Here is an 18,255-nt window from a genome sequence, read left to right as displayed (position 1 = left end):
CAGTTCTGTTCATTGCTCCAATAAAACTCTGTGATATCATTTTCTATCTTATACACTTAAATATACATGCAGTTATATAGTTTGGAGCACTTTCTTTTCCTCTCTTTTGTACCATGACTATTACACATTTTGGGTTTCATTGCTCCCATGGTTCTTATTACTTTTTTGGAAGAGAGTAAAACCAAATGTGACATAACAGAACAGAATCGGTCAAGTCAAAAGGGTGGACATAATAGATAATGTAAAAACATAATACAAGGTGATCATCAATGGTTACCATAATGCCTCCCGCTATCTTTAATAGAATTGCCTATATTGTTAGTTATAATACAATTGAACAAAACAGTAAAGAATAAAACCGACAAAACCAAAACATTGGAGACATTGTAGGTCTTCAAAAGTAGATAAAAGTCAACAAGAATGGGCGTCATAATGAATCTCATTATCTTCACAGCTGATGCCTAAACTTTCGAACCTGATACTATCCAGCAAAACAGAATAGGGGAACATCAGTTAAAAACCACATGGTGAGAGTAATACAGGGCTTTAAATCAAGGTAATGAAAAGTCAAAGTGGGTTACTATAATATATCCTGCTATTTTTTCCCTTTAATTAAAAGGATAAAGATAAAAAAGTAAATAATGGAGTGGAGATTGAGATAAAAGAGGGCATAACAACGAAACAGCGCAGATCAAAACATAACCATTTAAGCAGAATAGTGTTTCACCACCAGATAATCCTAACATAAAAGTAGTTACCATATTGTCTTTCTTTGAAATCCTTGAGTACAACTTCGTATACTGTAGCATTAAGTATATCAAAACAATGTAAAACCATTCAAGAGAATGACAGCATTACAGAGTATTTAGAATCGACTAACAGAAAATGACCAATGGTTTCTGTATAATCTCCTTGTCTTTAAAAGGTTTTTGCTTATACTATCGTACATAATAAAATCCAATAAGATACAGCCTATTTAGACCATTGGAGACAGAAGGACAAAAGCTAGATGAGACTTCAAAACAAGATGATACTAAATCAGTATTACCTATTAAGATGTCATTTTCTCCAAAATAGCTGTTCCTATCATCCAATCTTCTCTGCCTCATTTCTGTTGAGCTCTTTTTCTGTCAGTAGCTGTCAGTTTGTCTTCTTCATTTTGTTCTCTGCTCCATTCGTTGTGGCCTCTCTGCCATTATTTCTGGATTCTTTGTATTTTTCTTTTTTTAGAATATCCTGCAATACTCTCTGTAGAGTTGAATTGGTGGTTGCAAATTCCCCCAGTTCCTCTTTATCCTGGAAGCACCTTGTTTTTCCATCAATTTCCAGGGACAGTTGTGCAGGATATCTCAATCTTGGCTGGAGATTATTATCTTTCAAAGCTTGAATTATTTCCCCCCACGCTCTTCGTGATTTGATGGTTTGTGCAGAGAAATCTGCTGTAATTCTGATGGGTGTTCCCTTGTAAGTGGTCTGTTTCTTGTCTCTTACAGCTTTTAATATTCTGTTCTTGTATTGAATTTCTGGAATTTTTATTATTATATGCCTGGGTGTTGCTCTGTTTGGGTTGTAGGTAGCTGGGGTCCTGTATGCCTCATACATCTGAGTATCTTTACCTTTTGCTAAATTAGGAAAATTCTCCTGGATTATTTCTGTGAGTAGCTTTTGTAGTTCACTTGTTTGTGCCCCTACTTCTTCTTTTATGTTCTTAATCCTTAAGTTATGGCTCCTCTTATCATCTTCTTGTCTTTGTATTATTGCTGTTTGTTTCTTTGTTATTTTTAAGAAGTTTTTCATTTCATTCTCCCATATTACAAGTCTGCCCTCCAGTTCAGATAGTCTGTCCTTAGTTTCTTTCAAGCTGTTATGCCAGTCTTGGATAGACTTCTTAGTATCTTGGTAGTCCCTTTGAACCTGCTTCACGCATTCTATGCTTTCTCTGTTTTCTCCATCAAACAATTCTCCCCTTTTTTTCTGTTCTTCCATTCCACCACCTGTTTTTTCTTGGGTGGTACTTAGCATTTCTCTAACTATTCTGCATACTTCTAGCTTCAGGTCGTTGATAACTTCATTCCTGAATTGGTCTATGAGGCTCTCTATATGGCGCCTTATGTGTATTGGTGCGGTGTCTGCTATTGCCTGTTTCTCAGAATTGGGGGCCGAAGAGCCTTTCTTGTTGCTGCCTCTTCCCATGCTGCCTCTTCTTCTCTGTTCCTTATATATGCAAGCTTATATAAGAGGCCTAGCTTCTCTCCCAGTCAGCCACAGCCTGATCGAATTGCACCAGTTAGGTGTTCCCGCTCAGCGCTGCGCACCAGGGAGTTACAGACCAGGCAGCCTACGCATCTCCCTTCCCAGCCACCGTCAGGCTCTGGGATCTGGGTTGGGACAGCCTAGCAGGTCCGCCGGCAGCGTCACGCAGGCCAGGCACTTTTCACCAATCCCGCCCGAGAGGGGGATGTGTGGCTGGAGTCGCCACCGCGCCCTGCTCCCGCAGGACTGCTCGGGCCCAGAAAGTCCTCTGCTGGAGTCAAACTGTGGTAGAGTGTCAGTTTCTCTCACTCACCTCACCACAAGTCAGTGCACGCCTCCCTGCCATTCGCAGATTGCCGTTCTCAGAGCTTCTGCGCGTCTCTCTCCTTGCCGAGCCACTGTAGAGGCAGCGAGCCACTGTAGAGGCAGCCAGCCACCGCACGGCGGGAAACCCAAATCGCGGCTTACAATGGCGCGGGGTCCAGCCTCCACACCGAGGCTTTTCTGTTCCTGTTTTAGCACCAGGACTGCATTCCAAGTTGGTTTCTCTCAGCCCAGTTCGTTCCTGAGTCAGCAGAGCATATCTCCACCTGCTTATGTCTCCTTAGTCCGCACCATTCCTGGCTTCTGAGCCAAGTCTTTCAGAGAGCCTCCGGTAGTTGCTGTTATCTGTCCGCCATGTTCTCCCGGAAGTTCTAAACCACAAATGCAACTATTTTCTACAACTGGACACCCTGGGGCACTGACCACATTGTTGTAAAATAACTGTAGCACCATCACACTGTTCTGTATGCGCCGTCTTCCTGGGTGACCTGATTGATATGTTAACCATTGTTCCCCTCTGCAAAGGACAGGTGTTACCTAAAATTAAGTGCTGAAATTAGCTGACAAAGGACTGTAAATTCCTGGGAATCTTCTCTGTCCTCAAGCAAAGGGAAACAAAGGTCTTCTTAATTTACTTTTTAATTGTCCTTTCTATAAAAGTCTGTCAAAAATTTAAGCGAGTTACACAGCCTTGTAAACTCCAACTGCACTGTGTCGCTGGTGCCAGGATAAATAAAAAGCACTCCTTTTTCTTTAAAAAAGATGTCTTGCCCCATTTTTTGGACACCATTTTGGGGGCTCATTTTTGGGCTACAACATTTGGGAGCTCGTCCAGGATTACTGGGGGACACCTCTCCAAATTATTTTTCACCAACCAATCGGCTAAACATCTGTAAGTATTTGGGTCTTTTTGCCTGTTTGTAATTTGGGTGCACACATTTGTAACTGCAGACGGAATGGGACGCCTTCCAAGGGCTTTTCACCCACTTGTAATTTAGGGCTTTTGGCTGTTCATAACTTGGGGCTTCAGACCCTGGGGCTTCTGCCCATCTGGGGATTTTGCCCATTTGTAACTGTGGGGCTTTTTGCCCGTTTGTCTTTATGTTCAGTGTTTTTGTACTTTGGAGTTGTCTGCCTGTTTGAATTTGTTACTAACTTAGGGGCTCATTGCCCATTTCTGTTGCAGGATCCATGTGGCTGATTGGACTCAAGGTACACAATAAAAGTTATTTCCTTTAACTTGCCAAACTGTGGACAGAAAGACCTTCGTTTGTGTCTTTAATGTTGGTCTTGTCTTTTGTGGCACCTTGTTTAATGTTTTAGTCCTCAGTTGATTACTTGCAACCTCGGCATACCTTTAAAAAGTATTTTTCTTTCTGGTTAAAATGTGAATATAATGTGTATATATATATATATATATATATATATATATATGTTTTTGAAAATAATATTAATTTTTCCAAGTGAAACCAGGTCAAACTGTAATTGAACCAGTTTTAAAAGTTACAGTCTTTAAAGTGTATCATTTTAATGTGCTGAAAAGACATAAAATGACTAAATATGTTTTAGACTACTAAAAGAAAGTCACTTGAAGGATTTTGTTGAAGGTTTTAATGTTATCTGAAAAGCAAAGGAGAAGGTAATTGACTAAAAATAAGTAAAAAACAAAAAAAGAAAAAAAGACAGACAAAAAAAGGTTTTGTCTTAAAGTAAAATGTCTGGCTGTTCCAGAATGTGAAAGAGGAAATGCTTTCTGGAACAGGAATTTGGAGTCCCCCACCTTAAGGAACAGTTGGTCTTGTGCTGGAAAAAGCTAATCTAAATTTAAAAGGAATAACTGTTGTGCCTAGTGTGACTGATGATTGTCAAGATAAAATACAAGTTCTTTCATGTGCTATGGATGTCTGGGAGATTATGCGGTGCAGTTAATTTTGTTGCCTATGGAAAAGCCCTTTTTAGTTAAGTATGTAATTTCAGTAGAACAATGGCCTGCCACATGGCACCCTGGGACAAAGAAGCAGTATGCCATCCAGATGGAACCTGTCCTCTGATCCAGAATGCCAGAACTGTGGTTTCCCTTTGTCCCATCCTGATTGGACAACCAGACATAAGGAGGTTCTCGAATGGTATCACCAGTTGTCCTCAGAAGCCCTTAAGGGCACCCCAGAAAACCCACCAATTTGCCCACGGTAGCAGAGGTGAGACAATTGGCTAATGAGTCTCCCTCAGGGTTTTCTGGAAAGATTGCAAAAGGTCTATCACATTTATATACCAGTAGCACCTAAAATGCAAGGGTCATTAATATTGCCTTTGTAACCCAGTCGGCCCCTGATATTAAGTGAAAATTGCAAAAGTTTGAGGGATTTGATGGAATGCCCCTCAGTCAGTTATTAAAGATAGCTTAAAAGATATTGGACAACTGAGAGGACCCTAAAGACCAGAAGCCAACAAAGTCACCCAGCCCGATGCAAAGTCTCATCCTCCCCTAGATTAAGATCAATGTGCTTATTGCTAAGAGAAGGAGCGTTGATGAAAGGACTGTCCCAAGATCTTCCATGGGCTTTGGATGAACTGGGCTATAGGGTCTCTGCAAAAAGGCCCAACTATGTCAAAAGTATGTGACCTACTTAGGTTATCAAATCCATGAAGGAAAATAGACTCTTTCCTCCCAACAGGTGCAACAGATTCCAGTCCCTGTGACTAAAAAGCAAGTGCAAGAATTTCTAGAAGCCATAGGACTGACCCAGAGTTTGGGACCTTGGCAGAGGCCTATTGCCTATCTTTCCAAGAGACTTGATTATGTGGCAGCCAGAGGGCCACCTTGTCTGAGGGTGATTTCCTCAGTGGCCCTCCTGGTAGAGGAGGCTCAAAAATTGACTTTTGGATGGAAACTCTTAATTGTCCCCTCCCATTTGCTGGAGATTCTCATCAAGGCTCCACCAGACCAATGGCTGCCCAACTCCTGAGTCATGCATTATCAGGCATTACTTCTGGATCTGACTACCATCAGTTTCAAGGGGACAGCAGCTTTAAACCCTGCTACTCTGCTGCCTGATGATGACCCCTCCTTGCCCCTCCATGACTGTATTGGAGACCAGACTTGACAGATGAGCCACTATCTGGAGTTCCATCGTACTTCTCTGATGTAAGCAGTTACATCTATCAAGGTAAATGGGTCATGGGAGCTGCCATCACTAACGACTCTCAGATTCTATAGGAACAAACCTTGGAGCCAGGGACATTGGCCCAGTGAGCTAAACTCAATGCCCTCACTGAGGCCCTCAAGTTGTCAGAAGGTAGAGATTTAAATACTGATAGCAAATATGCATTTGCTACTGCCCATGTTCATGGAGCTATTTACCAGAAATGGGGATTATTGATTTCTGGGGGCCAAAAGATTAAAAATGCTCCCCAAATTTTGGGCATGTTGGCTGCCATCTAGATGCCAGGGAAAGTGGCTATTATCCATTGTAGAGCCCATCGGGCAGGAGATGACCTTGTTATACAAGGAAATAATTTGGCAGACACCACCGTCTGAAAGGCAGCCATAAAATCAGTGGGGATTGAGATAGCCCAGACATTACTGCTGATCCCACCTACTCTGTCAGAGCCCATTTACACTTGAAAAGACTTGCATCTGGCAGGTCAACTTTGAGCAATCCCTGTGGGCTAATATCAAAGCTTACCCAGTCTGTGAGCCTCAGATGCCCTCAATGTCAATCAGTGAACCCAAAGTGACTGAAACAAATAGAAACCACTTGCTATCATGGCACCATGCCTGGAGAACACTGAAAAGTAGATTTCACAAAAATGGAAAAGCCTGGACTTCAAGGGAATAAGTACTTATTAGTAATGATAGATATTTTCACTGGATGGGTTGAAGCTTTGCCTACTAAGTCTGAGTCAGCTCTGATAGCAGTTTCCTCAATTTGGCCTCCCCTTATCCATGGGGTCCAACAATGGCCCGGCTTTTATAGCCCAGACAACTCACAAACTAACCTAAGCTTTGCAGATCAATTGGAAACTCCATTGTGCTTACTGGCCTCAAAGTTCAGGACAAGTAGAAAGGATGAACCAGACTTTTAAAATTGTAATAACTAAGATGGCCTTGGAAACTGGCAAGAACTGGATGAGTCTCCTTCCTTTTGCTCTTTTGCATGCACGATGTACCCGCTATGTTGCAGGTGTTTCCCCGTTTGAGGCTTTATATGGGAGACCTCCTCTTCTTATTCCTAAAATTTCTGAGAAAAATTAGCTGATTTAGCTAATCAAGATCTTATTAAGTCCCTCCAGGCCCTTCAGCCAGTTCTGACTTCCATCTACTGGCTATTCGGACAACAACATCCTCCGCCTGCAGCCCACTGCAAGGACAAATGCCCTGCAGTAGAGCTAGGACACTAGTCCTGGGACGTTAGTCCTCAGTAAGAGGCATCCCTGTGAATCTCTTGAGCTGTGATGGAAAGATCCCTACACTGTGGTCCTCAGCACTCCAACTGCTGTCAAAGTCACTGGAAAGCCTGCCTAGATTCATCATTCCCACTTCAAGCCGGTCCTGGCCTCTGACAGCAATCAACCTACAGACAAGTGGACTGTCGTGCCCTCCGAGGACTCTTTAAGGCTTAAGATTACCAAATGTATCTGATAATCTTGTTCTTATGTATTCTCCCTTATGGAGACCCCAAGGAGATCATTACCTTTTCCGGGAGACCCTATTTTCCTGTGCTCTCAACCATGTAATCTTATGACTTTCAGATTCTTTAAGTTCACTGGCTGAGATGGTTTTACAAAGCAGGCAGGGTTTAGATCTCTTGTTCCTAAAGGAAGGAGGCCTCTGTCTGGCTTTAGGAGAAAATTGTTGCTTGTATGCCAGTCATTCTGGAATCATCAGGCAGAGCATGGCTAACCTCAAAAAGCAATTGCAAGAACAAACCAGGCAGGCAAAACAGAGCTAGTTTAAATGTTGGTTTTCTTTCTCCCTTTGGTTAACAGCTTTAATAATGGCAGCCGCAGGACCTTTGTTAATTGTCCTCATCTGTGTAACTGTTAGACCTTATACACAAATTGGTAAACTATGTCAAAGATTGTGTTCAAACTATAAAGCTCATGATTTTAAAGACACAAGGTTATGAAAAGATACTTATGTCTGAAAACCCCATGAGCCAATGATTTGGATCAAGGGCCTGCCTTGCAAGCGGGCAGTCATGAGTTCCATCCCCGGTACTGATAAAAAGGAAAATGACAAAAAAAAAAAAAAATCAGTGGGGAATGCTGTACACTAGCAAAAAAGAGCTTCATCACCCTGTACTATGTTTGTCAATGCCCAAGTTATATGGCCAAATTACTTGTGAATTCCCTTTGCAAATGCAACTATTTCTACAACCAGACACCCTAGGGCATTAACCACATTGTTGTTAAATAACTGTAGCTCAGTCATACTGTTCTATATGTACCATCTTCCTGGGTGACCTGATTGATATGTTAACCATCTGCAAAGGACAGATGTTATCTAAAATTAAGTGTTGAAATTAGCTGACAAAGGTCTGTAATTCCTGGGAATCTTCTCTGTCCTCAAGCAAAGGGAAACAAAGGTCTTCCTCATTCCTTAGCTGACCAAAGATTGTAAATTCCTGCAAAACTTCTCTGTCCTCAAGCAAAGGGAACAAAGGTCTTCTTAATTTACTTTGTAATTGTCCTTTCTATAAAAGTCTGTCAAAAATTTAAGCGAGTTGCACAGCCTTGTAAACTCCAACTGCACTGTGTCACTGGTGCCAGGATAAATAAAAAGCACTCCTTTTTCTTTAAAAAGACGTCTTGCCCATTTTTGGACACCATTTTGGGGGCTCATTTTTGGGGTACAACAGGTCCAAGGTGGAGAAAATTGGGAGCTCTCAATGCAGATTGGCATGAAGTGGGACAGAATCATAGTCAACCAATAAGATTAATTGTTCAGGTAAAATTGACCAAATCAGGGACAGATGAGGAAGCAAGTCACACAGCAAGTGAACATTCTTATGGAGCAGTGACTCTTTCTGTAGGGGGTTGGGATGCTGGCTCCTGGCATCCTCAAAGGAGATCCCTACCTATTTAGAATATCGATCCCTAATATTTATATAGGGTATGGCTGCATTTGTTTTGCCTTTTCTCTTGAGGTTGGGCCCACATTGGGAGGTATCTGTCTCCTCCGAGGTCACAAGACATCTGGTCCTCTGCTGGTTCTTTTGAGGGCCCAGCCTTGTCTGACTGCCTATAATATTTCTAACTAGTTCAGCTGCCTGTAACAGTGGAACAAAACCAGATGCTACCAATAAGGTTATAAGTATAGCCACTTAGATAGTATTGATCCAGTGGGGAAGCAGGTCACATAGCAAGTGTATGTGGAAAGAACAAAGAACTTTTTTGGAGCAGATCGGTCAGGAAGTCCTGGTCACCCACCTGAGTGACTAAAGGTATAGTCCTGGTCTTGGTTTGATGGGTGGAGGAAGACACCCACCCTTTTAAGAGGAAAGCGAATTTACATGTGGAAAGGTGGTCTATCATGTAAAAGAGGACAATTTGCAGGTAAAAAGGGGATGGCTGGACCCATTTGCTAATGAAATAGAATTGCTGAGGGTTATTGCATTCTGGAAGGAGAGGTGGGGGATAAATACTAAACAGGGCTGTATCCTGAAGCCATATTTTTTCATTTTAAAAATTCTGATTTTCTTTGTTTCCTTTCTACCTAGTTTTTACTTCTGCTCTTTTACCTCAATTCTAGGTTCTACCCCTGAGCTTCATCCCCAGACTGTTTTTCATTTTTGGAGACAGAGTCTCATTAAATTGCGCAAGCTGGACCTCAAACTTAGGATCTTCCTGGCAGTGCCAGCTAGGGAGACTCTCAGGGAAACTAAAAATCTAAGGACCTCTGCAGGAGAGCAAGCAAGAGCCAGGGTGATGCCCTCTTCCTTCTTACTGCTCAGAGAGAGGGTTGATGAGGGTAATTATTTACAAGAGGTTGGGAGGAAGTGGGCTCGGCTGGGCAGGCATAGAGGCCGCAGAAGGAGGCATTATTAATAGCTGCTACTGTTCCGCTCAAGAAATGAGGCTGCTGGCCAGAACCTGGCAGTGTGCCGTCCCTGTCTCATCCTAGTGCATGTCAGTGATGAGGCCCTGGGAAGAGGGAAGGAACCCAAAGGGCAGCTGGAAAAGGAGCTAGATCTCCCTCAGCCTTGGGAAGTGAGGTCAGTATTGGGCAGGCTGCAAACTGACTCCCACTGGAGACCATTCAGGGCTGTGTTGGGCTGCAATCCTATGAATACATTCTTTGCTAAGACCAGATCCAAGTATTCAGAATACTGGCTATTAACAAACATAAACAGTATTAATAATATGAGTGTCACTATTAATAAGTGTTGACGTTTTCTGGAATCCTTTCCCAAGTTGCTTAATGCCCAGAGAAGGAAAATAATAGTGTTTAGCAAATAGAAATTACAGGATTAGTGCAAGTAACTATCAAGATGAGCCAGGGCTTGTAAATTGCTTTTGTTTGGGTCTTCCAAATGTGATGCATGTGTACAATTAATTTTATGACTTTTTGAAACTCTGGCTCCTCCCATTTAAAAAAAATTAAAAATGGTGATGGTGATATAGGGAAAAGAAACTACCAGCCTACTAGATGTCTGGTACAAGTTTGTGTTCTCTAAAATCAAAAATAAATATTAGGAGTCATGGAGGTTAAGAGCAGAATATATTTATTGAGAGAAAGAAAGCTTCTGTCTGAGTGAGACTGAAGGGGTTCCCAGTGAGTTGCCAAGGAGCCTGTCTTTTCTAGGGGTTTTATAGAGCAAAACCCCGAGGTCAAGTGAGTCTAAGGTGGGGGGGGAAATGGAAACTCCAAGCTGGGCATGAGGTGGGATAGAACTATGGCCAGCCAATAAGATTAATGGCTCTGGTAAAGTTGATTAAATTGGAGACCAATGGGGAAGCGACTTACATAGCAAGCAGGCATGCATAAAGAGCAGTGGCTTTTCCTGTAGGATTTGGGATGGTGACTCCTGGCTTCCTTAGAGTGATGGAGACTTATGTAGAATGTCAATCCCTGATGTTTATCCTTAGAAAGTCTGTGGATGTGTTTGTTTTATCTTAGTCTTGAGGTCTGGATCACAACAGAGGTCTGTCTCTTCCACAGTTGCAAAGTATCTGGTCTTCTGCCCTGGCTCCTTCAAGGGCCAAACACTGTCTGACTGCCTGTAGTATTTCTGTTTGATTCAGTTTCCTGTAGCAATGCAAAAGGAAATACCAGTTATCCCTGCCTTTCCTAGTTGTATGGAGTCCTCCTTGTTTTGAAATGACACACAGTGAACACCTTCCCTGCCACTCTTTGAAAATACTTTGAAAATACTTATGTAGAATGTCAATCCCTGATGTTTATCCTTAGAAAGTCTGTGGATGTGTTTGTTTTATCTTAGTCTTGAGGTCTGGATCACAACAGAGGTCTGTCTCTTCCACAGTTGCAAAGTATCTGGTCTTCTGCCCTGGCTCCTTCAAGGGCCAAACACTGTCTGACTGCCTGTAGTATTTCTGTTTGATTCAGTTTCCTGTAGCAATGCAAAAGGAAATACCAGTTATCCCTGCCTTTCCTAGTTGTATGGAGTCCTCCTTGTTTTGAAATGACACACAGTGAACACCTTCCCTGCCACTCTTTGAAAATACTGCCAGCCAAGGTTTCTGGTCCCATGAGGTGCAGACAGGCGGGCTTCTGTATGGTGTTGAGGCACAGGCAGAGCCCTGAGCACTCTCACATCCACAGCCTGGCAGTCTGTCCTGATGTGGGCCCTGCACAGGACCTGAGAGGAGACAGCACAAAGTGCATTCCAACAAAACCTCTCAAGCATCCACTGTGCACACTGCAGCCCCTCAATAGGAGGACAGGCAGAGGAGGAGAGGACTGTGAACCCCAAAACCCAAACAGTGCTCTAAGACAGTATCAAGGTAAAATACCAGCTGGTTGTGTAGGCACGTGCCTGTAATCCATCACTTCAGGAGACTGAGATAAGGGTGTCACAAATTCAAGCCAACTCTGGGCAATGTATCATATTAGTGAGATTTATGTCTCAAAATAAAAAATTTTAAAAACAGCCAGGGAGGGGCTGGGGATTTAGCTCAGCGGCATAAGCACCTGCCTTGCAAGCAGGCAGTCATGAGTTCGATCCCTGGTACCGATAAAAAGGAAAAAGACAAAAAAAAAAAAAAAAAAAAAAAGAGCCAGGGAAATAATTCACTGCAACGGCCCCAGGTTCAATCTGCAGTACCACAAAATAAACACATAATTGATAGCTCTGGGGAATTAGTTACTGCTTTTGATTTAGAATAAAGTTGCCATTGAAGTGGTAGAACTGTGTCATGAAGGACAAGGACAATTGCTGCAGGAGGCTGTGCTCCTAACAGCATAATTCAGAACAGCTAAATCTTGGAAGCAGCCTGAATGGCCATCAAGACAAATTGATACAGAAAATGTGGTCCTCGGGGCTGGAGGTTTAGCTCAGCGGCATAAGTGCCTGCCTTGCAAGCAGGCAGTCGTGAGTTCGATCCCTGGTACCAATAAAAAGGAAAAAGACAAAAAGAAAATGTGGTACTTATACACAATGGAGTACAACTCAGCCACAAAGAAGGATAAATAAGACATTATTGCTAAAGGAATGCACCTTGAGACCAAACTCTCAAGTAAAATAAGTCATACATAGATGTCTAACTACTGCGTTGTTTCTCTCATGTGAGAAACCAAAAGGGTAAATAAAGACCAAAATAAATAATAAGATAATGGGAAATGAAAAAAATGTTCAAATGAGAAGGGGAACAAGGGAGGGCAGAGGGGAAAAGGAAGGGAAGGACAGGGAAAAAAAGAATAAAAGGGAAACAGGGAAGAGAAACATTTTGTAAATAAGGCAGGGATGAGGAGCTGAAAGGAGGGGAGAGGAACAGGAGAAAAAAGATATAAGATATAACATGCACAGGTACAGACACCCTATGGTGAATGTTATTGTTGTATATATCTAAAATGTATTGATAAAAAAAATTCAAGGAAAACAGAGACACCTTGAGACCCTAATGTTAAGCGAAGTAAATCAGATACACAAGTCTACATATCACATAAGTTCTTTTATATGAGAGACCCGAAATATAAATGAAGATCAAAATACCCCCACCCCTTCCCATCTGAACATTTTATTCCTACTTCACAGTGTCTATTATGTTTTTGGTCCTTATTTCTACCACTTAAAGTTTCTCACAGCAGAGAGCCAATTTGATATTTATATATTTGTGTTATATTTACTTTACTTAAAAGTATGGCCTCAAAGTCATCCATTTAGCTAGAAATATCTCAAGCTTATCATTCTTTCTGGTAGAGTGGCACTCCATTCCATTAAACAAAATAGCTTTCTTATCCATTGATAGCTTGATGGGTATTTCAAGATTTAGCTTGTGCCACAATAAACATGGGTGTGTGTATATCACTGTGGGATAATGCTTTGAATACTCTCAGGAAGATACCAAGAGGGGAGTCTACACTGCAACAGTGGAGGAGCATTCCTTTTCCCCACATTCCCACTAGCGTTTATTATCAGTTGATTTCCTGAGAGTAGCCATTATTTATGAGGTGAGATAGAATCTCATTGTTGTTTTAATTTGCACCTCACAAATGACCAATAATGGTGAATACTTTTTCATATTATTTATTTGCTATTTCTACTTCCTCATCTGAGAGATATGTATTCATCTCAGATTCCCAGTTTTGGAGCGAATCTTTAAATTTTAGGGTCTTATTTTTTGTGTTCGCTGTGTATTCTAGACAGTAATCCTTTCTATGAGGCACAGCTGGGAAAAAATTTTTTCTACATTGTGGGTTGTCTCTTCAGTCTGTTGGTGGTTTCTCTTGCTGTGCAAAAGCTTTTTAATAGGATGAGATCCCAGTTGTTAATTCTTTGTGATAGTTCCTGTGCAACTGGAGTTTTGTTCATAAAGTCTTTGCACTAAAGTTTTCAAGAATTCTGTCTATTCTGTCTTTCAGCACATTTAGTATATCTGTGTTAATATTTAGATCTTTGATCCCTTTCAATTTTAGGTTAGTATATGATGGAAAAATACAGATCTAGTTTTAAATTTTTTAATTTTATTTTGAGAGTAGAAAAAATGCAACAGCACAAGACAGAACAAAGCCAATCGAGACAATGCAGTGAAATTGGTACAGGATTTCACAGTAGGATACTGGGATAGTAGTAATAGGTACTAGGGTATATCTCTTTAACTTCACAATAGTAGGCCAGTTAATTAGGTATAGCAAAATCAAACCAAAAATAGAACATTATAAAACCAATTGAGAATACTGAATAGAGCAAAAGAAACATAACAAAACAAAACAGTTAAAACAACCTTTGCCTTCAAACAGAAGACAGAAGGAAATCCCCCATATTTGCTGTAATGCATATGGTCATCCTCCCAAGAGATGCTGAGACATCTATCCCCAGTAGCTATGGGGGGGGGGCGGTGCTTGACTTTCAGCTCCCATGGCAGAAGGCTCACAGGTAATGGTTCTCCTCTAGGCCCAGGCCGCAGGAGCTTACCAAGAGGGCAGGTGAATAAGCTGCCTGAGTCCCACCATAGCCAGATCTCAGGAATTCTGGTTCTCCTTCTAGGTTTAATTTTTAACATATGGAAAGCCAGTTTTCCAGCACCATTTATGAAGAAGGCTATCTTCTTTCTTCCAGGGAAAGTATTTGAGTCTTATGTCAAGCATAAAGTGGCTTAGTGTTTTTGGTGTTGTTTCTGCATCTTCTAATCTGTTCCACTGATCCTCAGATCTACTTTTTTTCCAGTACCATACTGTTTTTTTTTTTATCACCATAGCTTTGCAATATAATTTTAAGTCAAGGATTGTGATGCCCCCTGCCTTGCTTTCATTATCCAGAATTGGTAAGTGCTTTTGCTATTTTAGGTCTGTTCTAGTTCCAAATTTTAGGATTGTTTTCTTATGATCTTTTTTTTTTTTTTGTCTTTTCCCTTTTTATCAGTACGGGGGATCGTTTAATTCTGTGATATGCTATTGGTATTTTGATAGGGATTGCATTAAAGTGTATAATAACTTTAGAAGTATGCCCATTTTCAACTATCTTGGTTCTTCTACCCAAGAACAGGGCTATCTTCCCATTTTCTGATATCCTCTTTGTCTTAGTTACTTCTCTCTTGTCGCTGATACTCAACACCTGAAGTTAAAAGGGGAAAGGCTTAGTAGCTCAAGTTTGTAGAGGTTTCAATCCATGATCCAAGGCAGGGGTGGCACATGACATAGGGAAAACCATTCATGGCAGTGAAACACAGAAAAACCAACAATCTAGAGAGGCGACAAGCTTCTTTCTGTCTCTTATGTAGTATCCAGTCTGTCAGGATTAGGAGGTGCTAAGTCAATCAGCGAACTAATCCAATTAGAAATCTCCTGGTATCTGTTTGGATCTGTTTCATGCATTTCATTTCTTTTCTGTGTTGCATTCATGGTTTCCATCGTTTTCCTAAGCTCCTCTATTTTTTAAAGTCTGTATCTGCTCTACAGTCTCTAACCGTGTCTTTCTTGTGGTCACCATCTCTGTATCTAAGAGATTATTTCTGATTTTATTTTTTCTAGGGCCTCATTCATCTCCACTGTCCCTTCTGCTGTAACCACTTCAGAGAGTCCAGGTGGGTGGCTCTCAGATTGATCTACCTTCTTGCTTTCTGTGTTTGCCTTTAAGGATAGAGGTTTGGGGTTTCGTTTTGTCTAAGCGTCTTCTCATTTTTTCTAGTTTTTAAATTTTAATTCCTTGTGTGATGCTTCCAATTGCTTATGGCAGGTATCTTTATTGCTGATATTTAGAACCCTTAGGAAATGTGTACTTCTCAGAGATCCTTCCTCTTAAATTTGCAAGAGCCTTAAAATTGCAAGATCCTACCTCTTAAATTTATTGGGGATGAGAAATTGCTCTCTCTTTGGCCTAGCCTCTGGTTCTTTGCACTAGTGTGTATTTTTTGCGAGCGTTAAGCAATCTCAGTCCTGTCATGCCAGAAAGAACAAATGATTAGACCAGTAATGTCACATTGGCTAAAATATTACAATCAGCAACAACAATGGCATTGAACACTTCTAGAAAATGACGGACTGGTAATTATTAATTTGCCATCTTTCACTGTATAAACTAAATGTGTGGTTAATAACAAAATCTAAAAGAAACCACAGAGTTGTGTTCAGTAAATATACCCTCAATATTGCAATTTTACCCTCAGAAAAATAGTCAAAAGAGTTTAGGGAGAAAATAGAGAACAGAAGAAAAGGAAGAGATTAGAAGCAAACCTGGAGGGCAGTGGAAGATTACTCAAACTATGGGAAACTGTTGAAGAAGACAGAGAAAAGATAGAAGGAAGAAATTAAAGCATGAACAAAACAGAAGAACAACAAAGAAACTAGAAACAATGTTCACGCCAATATAAAAGTAAGAACAATATACCATGAAAAAAAGAATTAAAAAAGAAAAAAGTAAGAAGCATCCCCTTTAGGGTGTGTCTCTGCTGTTACTGGTAGACAGAGTGGGCAGACAGAACCTAGATCCACTTGATTAATGCCAGGAAGCCAGCCGTAGATTTACTACAGGGTAGGGGAGAATCCCAGCAAGCCTGCAGCTCTAGTTCTGCTGAAGTTCGGGTTGGTTTCTGGCTGTAAGGCTGGAACCCGACTTGTTCATCCTGTGACATTTCCTACACCTCCTGCCAGTTCCAGCTTGGCTTCCTGCCAAGATCAGCTCCTTGATCCCCAGCTTGAATTTGACTTCACCTCACCCTGACACCAGGAGCTGCTAGATGCAGCCAGCCTGCCGCTGCTCTGAGTTCCCAGCTCAGTTTGCTTCTCTCCAAGATGACTACCAGCCAATCGCCCCCTTCTGGGGGACGTCTGAACCTAAATACCTCACCGTGCACCGCAGTCCTTCATGTGTAGCACTGGTGCATCGCTCCTTGGAGTCCTCTGGGGTCTCCAGTACTAGCTGTGTTTATGTTTGTTCGATTCACCCCTCTGTCCTCACTCAGCAAGCCAGAGCTCAGGAGAAAGCATTGCTTGCCACCTCCTTCTTCTGCCCTGAGGTGTCTCTTTTGACTCTCCCTGTGGGGGAGTTTTCGAAAGATAATCTTGGGATCAATATTTAGGATGAGTTGGATTAGAGGAAGAGAAAGTTCAGGCTGGAATCCTGGTTACACCCTAACTTGCTTGCCACCTTCTATTCATACAAAATATCTCTAGGAACATCGACCACACGCCAGGCTCAGGTCTGGGTATCACGGTGTAGGAGTGAAGAGAACAAAAGAAGCCCTGGTTCTCCTGGCACCCACTTCCCTTCCGAGGGAATGACTGATAGGGGTGCAGCACTGTGCCTGGCTCTGTTCTCTAACATAGTAAAATATGTGCAACATCAGCTGAGGGGATGCACTCCTGTAGTCCCCGCGCTCTGGGAGGCTGAGGCAGGAAGACGAGAACGTTCAGCCTGGGTGACTTAGTTGAAACACTGCCTCAAAATAAGGGATGTAGCTCAGTGTGAAGCCCCTGGTAGTTCAATTTCCCAGCACCACAAAACAAAAGAAGAAAGCCATAGCCTAAGTTTTACTGTATCGACCATCTTTAGTGTACAGTTTAGTAGCAGTAAGTGTGCACATATATGACACTCATTGCCAGCCTTCTCTATAACTGTATTGTATGGAGATCTTTTTGATGGAGTAGTTGGAGGCCTCTGTGACACACAGAGTCTGAGCAGAACCCAGAAAAACGTGAGACTGCGCTCTTGATGCATAGCTTAGGGAAATGTGCTAGCACCATCCTGACAATCCAGGTGCGAGGTGCTTTTAGGGTTGGTGTAGCCCAGATCCAGCTTCTGAATGTAAAACAGGACAGGTTCAAGGACACTGATTTCTCTCAGAAATAATTCCTTTATCATAGGGACCAACCCAGACCCATAAAGATAGACAATCCAGTACTACGCACAGGAATCATACTTGAAGCCTGGAACAATGGCACACAGACCATTTCAGATACTGGGGAGGTGAAGCAGGAGGATTACAAATTTCAGGGCAACTTAGTGGACTTCATCTCAAAATAAAAGGAAGGGGTTTGGGATGTAGCTTAGTGGTAAGCTCTGCACTGCAAATAATAGTAATAATAATAATAATAATGCTTTAAGCGTGAAGGGGACTTTCATGTATGTCCCAGGATCCAACTTTGTCATGTAATAGGCCACAGTGAAAATGCAGGTGCACTGAAAATATTGTGTAATACTACATTCAAGAGTATGTAGTATGCTCAGAAATTTATGAGACTGTACATATGGCTGCATAGCTCTGTTGATTTTCTTTCATCATATATGAGTCAGGGCTCATGAGTTTCCTTGGGAATGTCATTTAGCCTGTTGATACGTGTTCTGCCCATGACAGGAACTGAGTGCATTCCATTTTCCGGGTACAGAGTGTGACAGGGGAAAACTACATTTCCTCTGTTTGGTCAACTGGCATGCTTGTGAGTGGAGACCTTACCCATTTTTTAGTCTAAAAATATTCTCACCCATGAAACCTCTTCAGATGCTCTGCACCCTACAAGTTGTGCCATTCCGTCTCAGTGAAGGGTCCAAAGCATGATTT

General features: G+C 41.8%; 1 protein-coding gene across 2 annotated transcripts in view; it reads left to right on the top strand.

The window, feature by feature from the left end:
• Positions 1-8,382, top strand: part of Fxn (frataxin) — a 43,728-nt gene extending 35,346 nt beyond the window's left edge. The window contains exons 1-2 of one of the 2 annotated variants that reach the window (XR_010047998.1): positions 1,313-3,789; positions 5,253-8,382. Coding sequence is in view for 1 of the 2 variants with exons in the window: in XM_063250186.1 (XP_063106256.1) it covers positions 5,253-5,277 (25 nt within the window). In the remaining variant the exon portion in view is untranslated. Of the gene's footprint in view, positions 1-1,312; positions 3,790-5,252 lie in introns of those variants that run through there. The other variant, XM_063250186.1, reaches the window with a different exon arrangement.
• The last annotated feature ends 9,873 nt before the right edge of the window (positions 8,383-18,255 follow it).

Source organism: Cavia porcellus, unplaced genomic scaffold (genome assembly GCF_034190915.1).
Source record: "Cavia porcellus strain 051 isolate PalLab524CR breed Dunkin Hartley unplaced genomic scaffold, mCavPor4.1 scaffold_1, whole genome shotgun sequence".
Classification (NCBI taxonomy): domain Eukaryota; kingdom Metazoa; phylum Chordata; class Mammalia; order Rodentia; family Caviidae; genus Cavia; species Cavia porcellus.
The sequence above is the reverse complement of the archived record's forward strand: the minus strand, read 5'-3'. Positions and strand labels throughout refer to the sequence as shown.